Consider the following 9,374-nt stretch of genomic DNA (forward strand, 5'->3'; position numbering starts at 1 on the left):
ACTGCTTTCCCATTGCCACCTGTCCACAATACTCTGCTAATGGGGCAGAACCTGCAGCCAACTTACCCCACACTCTGGAATTCTTCCCTAAAGTGCAGCGCTCTTCACCTTCAAAATTCTTCCTTAAAGCCAATCACAATGATTGATAATACAGTGACTGCAAACAGAACGAACTTGAGCCTTACATCAATAACTTTACATCTAGATGAAGATTTGCAATCATAGAATGATATAGCACATAAGGAGGCTCATTGTGTCTGTGCCAGCTCTTTGAAGGAAATGCATACTTTTATATTTTCCCTGTAGTCTTGCAGTTTATTTCCTCTTCAAGTCTTTACCCAGTTCCCTTTTTGGAGACTTATTGTAAATCTATTTCCACCATGATTTCAAGTAGTACATTCTGGATCATCAGTTGTTGCATAAAAATGTTTAGCTTTGTGTTGGCTCTGGTTCTTTTACCATTTTTTTCTTAAGTATTTATCCACTGGTTAATGACCCTTCTATTATTGGAACAGTTTCTCTTCTTTATTCTATCAAACTTCTCAAGACTTGGCCACTTTTATTAAATCTCCCTGTATCCTCTCCAAGAACAACCTCAGCTTCTCTAGTCTCTCCATGTAGTTGAAGTCCTCTATCCCTGATCCCATTCTAGTAAATCTCCCTTGCAATCTTTCCAAGGTTTGACATGCTTTCTGGGAGCTAACCACTGATTTGATTGATTTTATAAAAGCTTAGCATAACTTCCTTGCTTTTTTTTTGCATGTTATCCCTCTTGTAGTCTTGTAGAGGCAGTACAACACTTCATATTTCTCTGTACCATCATTTCATTTGCACTATCTTTTGTTGATGTTTTCCTGGCATTTGTCATTACCGTCCCTGCATAGGCTATGGTAGAAAGTGACCCCCCTGCCCCCCCGCCAAACATGAGACAGGGGCATCCCCACTACTGACAAAGTGCAGGCAGCTTGGGAGAAGGGCTGTCAATTGATCTTTTAATTATTTAACTTGGCAGTGGCCAAGCTGCTGTCATTTCTGCTGCCTGGAAAATGCCCAGTAGCAACGGTGGCTTCCAGGCTTTTTACCAGCTGCCCCTGCCCCCAACCCCTCGCCCTACCTTGCCACCTGGGGGCCAATAAAATCTTGTCTGTCTCAAAACTTCTCCATCACCAAAGTTAGGCTGATCAGTTCCAGATTTACTTTCCTCCCCTTTCTGCGTAACATTTGCAATCTTCCAATTCTCCGCCACCACTGTCATGCAGAACATTGTCGCCAAAATCTTCCATCCTTCCTTCAGTAACCTGGGATTCAAGACATTAGGGCCAGATGACTTCTACTCCGAGCTCTCCAATGCTTTAAAGCATGTCCTCTTTAACGCTTTTTTCTTTTGTCCTGTCCAATTTCCCCACTAGATCCTCCATTATTATGGTTTTGGCAGTCATGCTATATTAGCAATGACAGTGCAAAGTACTCAACTAATACCTTGGCCATGCTCTCCACAAGATCATCTCTTTTTTTTGGTCCATCATTGACTCATTCGTAAAGCAATCCTGTTAGTCCCTTTGTCTTGTTCTTTCTCCATATCTCTGTAATCTTTTCTCCTTTGTTGGTCCTTAATTTGCCCCATGCTTTCTTGGACTATCCCTATATATGTTCATAAAAGACTTTCGGGTTCCTTTTTATGTTAGTCATTAATCTATTTTTATACACACAATTTGTCCCTTTTTGTTTCCTTTTTCAGTTCTCCTCTGTACTTTCTATACCCAGTTTGGTCCTCTGTTGTATTATAAGTCTGCTCAAGTGTCTATAATTTTGAGGTACTATTGTATTAGGTTACTGGTCTGAGCAGAATTTGTTTTCTTGGATTGACAGACGTTTTTTTAAATCTCCTAACTTTGATGGCTGGTTTCGTATGAGATACCAGGAGATGTGTAAGAAGCTGGAGATTCTTCACCTTGAGGTGTTGTGTGAGGCAGTAAGTACGGGCCATCATCAAAGCTTTAGATACTTCAAAATAGGTTTGGGTGAGGATGACTATTCGGATCAACCCTACCATATGTTTACTCCGACAATAACTTGCATTTATAATACCAAGGCTCCACTGCACTTTATAGGAGGGGTGGGAAAAAGTCTGACTTTGGACGGACTGATTCAGAGGGGTGACTGAAAGCACGATTGAAAAGACAAATTTTGAGAAAGCTTTTTTAAAAATGATAAAGCATATGGCTGCTAAAGGCATTTCCAGAACACAGGACCAAGGGTATTAAAGATGTTGATGCCAATGATGGATAAATCGAGGTGCTGGATTTGGAGGACCAAAAGGTGCATGTTGGGGAATACCATGCTGGAGAACTTGATGTAGGATTGAGCAAGGCTATTGGAAAATTTTTAAATGAAGCCAAGGATTATAAATGTAATATGTTGGGTGGCTGGATGCCAGTGTTAGATAGTGGAGAAAAGAATGATTGAGTGACTATAATCTAGTGAAGATCTGATGTTGGTTGGTGAAGGATGTATTTAAGCTTTTGCAGTTAAGGCCACTCTTGTGGAAAAGTACCAACTCGCAGTCCTTTGCAGATATCTATGAGTCTCGAGAACAGGATTTGCTATAAGCAGGAAGTTCAGGGTAGTGAACAGCAAACCCTATTAGTGCTGATGTTCATCCGAAGTCTGCATGGGATCTTGTCCGTCACTTGAAGTTGGTGCATAATATCACACCCAATTTTAAAATTTATAATGGTGTGAATTTTTAATCATTTAATGGATAAATGAATCATTTTAGCTCTTATATTTGAACCTAGCAGCACAAGTTTCTACCACTGCTTTCTAATCAGATTGAGCTCTGGGTTATTTTCCCAACAATATCCCCATTTACATGGACAGGTTCTTAGTTTGGCTCACAACTCCCTACCAAGAGATACCTGATGGAGAGGCCAGTGTAACCCATCAGATGTCAGTGCCTTGCTGAATAATGAATAAATCATCATTCAGAGATCAGAGTTCAGCTCTGCTCACTGAGACACTCTGGAGTGGGACTAAATCTGAGAATGTTGGTTGCAGTGAAACCAATGGCCAGGACTGACTCTCAATCTAATACTACTGATTTTCACAGTAACTTCATTGCAGTGTTAATGTAAGCCTACTTGTGACACTAATAAATAAACTTTAAACTATTTACAGTAGAAGCATTATAGATAGCATTTATCATATTTTTTTTCCTGACTTTAGGAGCAAGCATGTTCATTTTGTCTCTTCCTTTGAAGATTTCAATTGGTTTGATGATCTGTGGATAGTTAGTGAAAAGACTTATCACTTAAAACTAATGATCTGTTGTTTGCTTGGTTTTGACAGATGTCACGAAAAAATAATTGTCATTTTAACTGAACATTCAGTGTGAACAATGAGAACCAGAAGGCATCTTCTTTCAGCTGAATTAATTTAGTGTGAAGCTTTTATTAAAATAATTTTTATTTAACTATCAAGAAACTTTAAAAGAATTTGTTAGTGGATCTCTCAAGGAATAGAGGTGGAGGATATGCTATTTGTAAGATCTGAATGGTCATCCTCACCCAAACTATGTCACAAAACGCACTATCGTTATTATTAGAGGCACTGATTTCTGGTAAGGAATAAGTCAAATTCAGAAAGTGTACATCTGGAGAAGATTTCTAATATTCTAGCTGATCATCTATGACTGGGCACATAACATCACAACCGTGTGTTGATCCAGGTGTGGGAGAGAAGTGGGGATGGACAGAGGGGAAAAGAAATAGGAGCAGGGATGGAGGACGTGAGTAGGGTCCAGAGCAGCAGCTGGTAAGGCTGACAGAATGAGGGCAGGCAACCCTATTTAAGAATCTGGCATCACTGAAATGGAACCCCAGTAATGAATTTATGTTCATAAGCTATAGGAGCAGAATTTGGCCATTCGGTCCATTGAGTTTGCTCCGCCATTCGACGATGATTAAAATTTTGTAAAGTTCTTCTAATCTACCAATTTACCATGACAGTAATATGCAAATAGCCTGTGCTAACTCTTAATAAAGCTGGTCAGGTGAGTCTCATACTGCAGTTATTTCCCCGTATTCCCAAGTACTTATCCAATTTTCTTTTTGAAGCTACTATTGAATCTACCTCCACCACCTTTTTAATACAACATTATAACAGAATATAACAGATTGTAACAGAAAACTCACTAAGAAAACAAATTCTCTTGATCTCCTCACTGGCTCATTTGTTAATTATCTTAAATCCATATCCACTGGTCATTGACTTTCTGCAGTGAGAAGTTTCCTCCCAGTAAAAACACTTCACTTCTATCAAATCTCCTCTTCCCTTTCTCTGCTCTTAAAGTGAACAATTCCAGCTTTTCTCATGTTTTCACAGAACTGAAGGGCCCTCAAGGCCTTGGTATCCTTTCTAAAATCCAAAGAGGAACACAGTACTCCAGCTGAGTTTAAACCAGTGAGTCTAAAGATTCAGCATAACTTCCTTGCTTTTGTATTCGTGCCCCAATCATAAAGCCAAGAATCCAGCATGTTTTTTAAACAGTCGTCTTCTCAGCTTATCCTGCCACTGTCAAAGATTTGTGTATGTACACCCAGGACTCTCTTCCTGCACCCACGTCAAAATTTAACCATTTTGTTGCTATTGCTTCTCTTTATTCCTCCTCCCAAAATGCATGATTTCACATTTCTCTGCCCATGTTATTAGTCTTTTGAAGTTTGTTGCTGTCCTCCTCATTGTTTATTACATTTGAGTTTCATGTGTGCAGGCTTTGAAATTATGCCCTCTGTACCCATGTCCATGATGTATACCAGTGAATGTAAACAAGTCATTAAAACACCATTCTATAAGCAACAGATCATCAAACACGTCAAACAGGATCTATTGAGCATGATATAAAGAACAATCATTTATCTAAATAAACACCCACACCTCTTGCAAACCCTTGATCCTGCAACAGGAATTTCAGGTGTTCAGATGTACTTAGTATATTTAGCTAATAACTTGAACAGCAAAGATCAATTTGTTCTTTATATTTTCCTTTTCACTAGGATCTGCTGATGTGGGTTCGAGAGAAGTCTGAAGTAGAAATTGTGGACCTGGTTTTGAAACTCCGTGAGAAATTGGTAATACTTTCTTTAGCCCTTGTATGTCTGTGTATTAATTAGACTGTTAATGTTGTCATAGTGTAAGGAAATCATTTTAAAAAGTCCTTTTGCTTATCCTTTATAAACATTGGGATGGAACAATTTATTAAATGTAGAATGCAACCAGGGGACTGTCAAAGATCTTCCTATTCTAACCTCCCAGACCTATCACTTTAATCATGACATTGGGGTCTCCTCCTGTTGTTTTCCAATAGAAATCTTTCCTTGTTATTTCTGAATAGTTCCAGTATTTGTCATGGACTATAACTCCAAATCCTTTTAATCAAAACACTGCTCAGTCAGTGGATTGGAGCTTAAAAAAATTATTGTTCTTATACATATGTATCCCAACAATTTGGTTTAAATAAACATCTCTCTTTTTCCTAAATCAACACCGTCAATCTAACTTCTCAGCAGATTGCTCAGTCCTTTCAAAACAAAAAATAATTTTCTCTTGAACCCATTTAGAACTGACCCAGCATCACTATTGTTACCAAAGCGAATTCCAAACTACTACTGTGAAAAAAGTGTTTCTCAATTTTAGTCCAGAAAGGATGGTTCTCAAATTTAGGCTGTGACCCCTCCTCCTAGATTCCCCAGCTAATGAAAATAGTTTCTATCTGCTGTATAATAGTTGACCTGTATTTTAATCCTATCTACCTGCATTGGTTCCATAATCCTCAATCCCTTGCCTAGCAAAAATCTGTTAGACTTTGTTTTAAAATTTTTGGAAGTTCCAAATTTCTGCTACTTTGGGTGAGGAAATGTTCCCTGCCATCATCCCCAAAAGGCCTAGCCTTTTCAAGTTGTGCTGTCTTGTTCTGGAGTATTCCACCAGAGGTAATAGTTTCTTGCATGATCTTTAAAAACCTCATTTAAATCATCCTAAATCTTCTATACATGAAGAATATAAGTCTAGTCAATACAATCTGACCTCATAATTTCACCTTTTAAACCCTGGTACCATTTTTTTGCATTTGCACTGTACTTCCTTCAGGACTGATGTGACCTTCTGGAGGTAGTGTCCAGAACTGAATCCAGTATTCCAGATAGGCTCTAACTGAAGATTTGTAAAAAAAAAGGAACACAGCTTCCCTTTGTACGCTTGAGATAAAAGTTGAACAGTTTCCTGTGCTGCAGCACATTGCCACTTTCTCGAGGGCAATAAACTGTGGCCTTGCCTGCATCCCATTTTAAAAAAAAATATAGTGCAGATGCTGGAAATCTTGCATTGATGCTGCTGAGTATTTCCAGCACTTTTGTTTTTACTGCTGCATGTTTCTATTGTCTTTTTCATTTGTTGATCAAATGTGCCTTGTTCTGGATCCACTCCATTCTGTGGAACACAACAGACAGATGAGATGAGAAAGCATTTGCCATTCCTGCCTATAAGATTTTTAAAATTCATTATAATGCCTAAATTCTATCTGTCATCACATGTTGAAAGTCAAACAATGTAGTTTAATTTTTTTCTTTTAGAGTGCTTTCATCTCACCCTCTAATTTAATGGGAATGTTTTCCTGTCCAGATAAAAGCAAGAGTCCATCAGCTCCCAGTTAGGGAAGACTTGCTGGAGAAGTTGGAGTTGTACCTGGAAACAGTAATCAACTCATTGCCTGATGATCTACAGGTTGTGTTGCACCAACATTGATTGGGACAGTAAAGTGACCTGCAGGCAGTTCAGCCAGCCAGAAGGAAGCAGCACAGAAGTCACTCTGGACACCATCTGTTTTCTCTTGTCAGATTCTGAAACTTCCATTTTCCAAAAACAGAATTGGATGCAGTGGTAGCATCACATCAGAATGAAAGGTTTTATTCATCAGCCGAATGTATTGTGAATAATGAACTAAAATATCCATAATGTAGCCGAGTTTACATATCAATAGGACTCCACCACACTTATTGCTGTTAGATTTGAAAAAGATATCATAGGATTTAAATTAAACAGTTTTAAACCCTAATGGTGTTTCTTTTTTCCATTTGTTTATGGTATGTCTTTTGGCAAGGTTAATAGTTGTTGCCCATTCCCAGTTAGCCTTGGGAAGGTGGTAGGTTGCTGTCTTCAACCACTGCAGTGCATGTGGTGTATACACTCCAGTACTATTACAGCATGGTGTGCTGTATGGAGAGAAACATGCAGCTGCTGGTGTTTCCTCCATGTCTGCTGCCCTTCTTAATTTAATCCACAGGTGCTTCAGTCTGCCTTGTTGCTCAACAAGGGGTATACACGTGGTGGGACGTGCGAGGGCTGCTCTTGGATGTTTCAAGAGTAGCCTAGTGCTTCACGTTGTTAGTGTACGCTTAAACTGGACCAGCTGATGGGCAACATGACAGCTCAGTGACTATCGCTGTTTGCTGTGCAGATACATGGATTTGGGCCAGTATCTGTGGGAGTTTGCACATTCTTCCTGTGCTTGCGTGGCTTTTCTCCAGGTGCTCCAGTTTCCTCCCACACCCCAAAGATATACTTTTAGGCTGATTGATTTAGGGACAATTTGTTACACCAGTCTCCCCTCAATCTGGATTCCAATGTGAAATGCCATAAGCATAGACAAAGATCATGGGTGGAAGAGGGAGCTCACAATGTTAAAATGGCGGTGCGGGCTCGTTGGGCCAAAGGGCCTGTTTCCCATGCTGTGTTGTTCTTTGTTTTTCATTGTAGAGGTTGCAGTTTTGGAAGGTGCAGTCGAAAGGGGCTTGTGTGTTTTTAGTCATTCCTGGGACATGGGCATTGCTGGCCGGCTAGCATCTATTGTGTTTGAGAAGGTAGTGGTGATCTGCCTTCTTGAAATGCTGCGGTCCACGTGCTGTGGGTTGACCCACATTGCCATTAGGGAGGGAATTCTGGGATTTAATGAATTCCAAAACCCACTGATGTGGTAACAATTATTTAAAGATAAATCAGTGGCAACAGACCAGTCAGTATAACTGGCAAAGTTTAAACATTAACCCAGGACAATATTAATGGGCAATTTAAAAAAGGGGTCAAAAAAATGAAAGCCAGCACAGATTTTTTAAAAGCAAGTCATGTGTAACTAATTCAGTAGAGCTCTTTTTAAAGTAACGAGTGATTAGGTAAGTGCAGTCAATATGGATATGAGCTTTCGGAAAAACATTTGATAAAGTAGTGCACAATAGAATGTTAGCAAAATTGTCTGACCTACAAAACAGCATAGTGGAGTGAAATATACAGTGTACATTAATGTATGTAGGTTGTCACTAAATTTGCAGATTAAACTAATCTGGGGAAAATGGAATAAAATATGAGGCTTGTAACAGTCTTCAGGATATAGACTGAAGAAATGGACTGATGCAATTTAATGTGGTGAAGTGATGTAATTTGGAAGAAGAAATGAGGAGATGCAATACAAACACTGGTATAATTTTAAAAGGGGGCAGGAACAGTGACATGACCACCTTCAACAATTTATATACATATGAATTGTGAAGATGGTTTTAAAAAAACACATGGGACCACTGGCTTTATGTTCAAAGAAAATTATGCCAAATCTTTAAACCAGTAGAGTATTATGTCCAAATCTGGGCACTCTAGGAAGGAAAAACAAGACTTTGGAGAGTGGTCGAGGAAATTTACCAGAATGACAACAGGTCTAAAGGATATGTGAGACCAGGGAAGTTGGGATTATTTAGGGCAGAAAGGGTTACATGGAAATTTGAGGTAGTGTAATCTATGAAGGCTTTTGACAAGTAAACAAGGGGAAGCTGTTTCTCTTGGCATAAAGGCCAGTAACCAGAAGACACAGAGGTAAGGTGATTGGCAGAGGAACTGGAATGGAAGGGATAGTGCAGGAGCTGATTTTTTTTTTTAAACTGAAGAAATAATCATTTTTATAATGGAAGCAGATTCAGAAAGAGGGGGTCATGCAGAGTGCATACCTATATCACACTAACTCAATGTTATTGCAGTGAAGCAGCTGAAACAAGCAACAGGGGGAAGGCATGGTGGCACAGTTGTTGGGGGTGGCAAAGTGGTTAGTACTGCTACCTTGCAACACCATGAACCTGGGCGACTGTCAGTGTGGAGTTTGCACATTCACCCCACATCGGCGTAGGTTTCCTCCGGGTGCTTCAGTTTCCTCCTACCGTCCAAAGGTTTGTGGGTTTGGTGGATTGGCCATACTAAATTGACCCTTAGTGTCAGGAGGAAATAGGGCCTGGGTATGATTGTTATCAGTGCAGACTCAATGGGCTGAATGGCCTCCT

The 9,374-nt window shown here is 39.5% G+C and overlaps 1 protein-coding gene across 3 annotated transcripts in view; it reads left to right on the forward strand.

Annotated features, from left to right (window-relative positions):
• dennd6b (DENN/MADD domain containing 6B) overlaps positions 1–7,120 on the forward strand; it is a 78,255-nt gene extending 71,135 nt beyond the window's left edge. For 2 of the 3 annotated variants that reach the window (XM_080207506.1, XM_080207507.1), the window contains 3 exons: positions 1,870–1,972; positions 5,055–5,129; positions 6,679–7,120. In XM_080207506.1, coding sequence (XP_080063632.1) covers positions 1,870–1,972; positions 5,055–5,129; positions 6,679–6,801 — 301 coding nt within the window. In that variant the 3' untranslated portion in view covers positions 6,802–7,120. The remainder of the gene's footprint in view (positions 1–1,869; positions 1,973–5,054; positions 5,130–6,678) is intronic. The other variant, XR_013888981.1, reaches the window with a different exon arrangement.
• The last annotated feature ends 2,254 nt before the right edge of the window (positions 7,121–9,374 follow it).

This window comes from Carcharhinus amblyrhynchos, chromosome 19 (genome assembly GCF_965287045.1).
Source record: "Carcharhinus amblyrhynchos chromosome 19, sCarAmb.v2.hapA, whole genome shotgun sequence".
Lineage (NCBI taxonomy): Eukaryota > Metazoa > Chordata > Chondrichthyes > Carcharhiniformes > Carcharhinidae > Carcharhinus > Carcharhinus amblyrhynchos.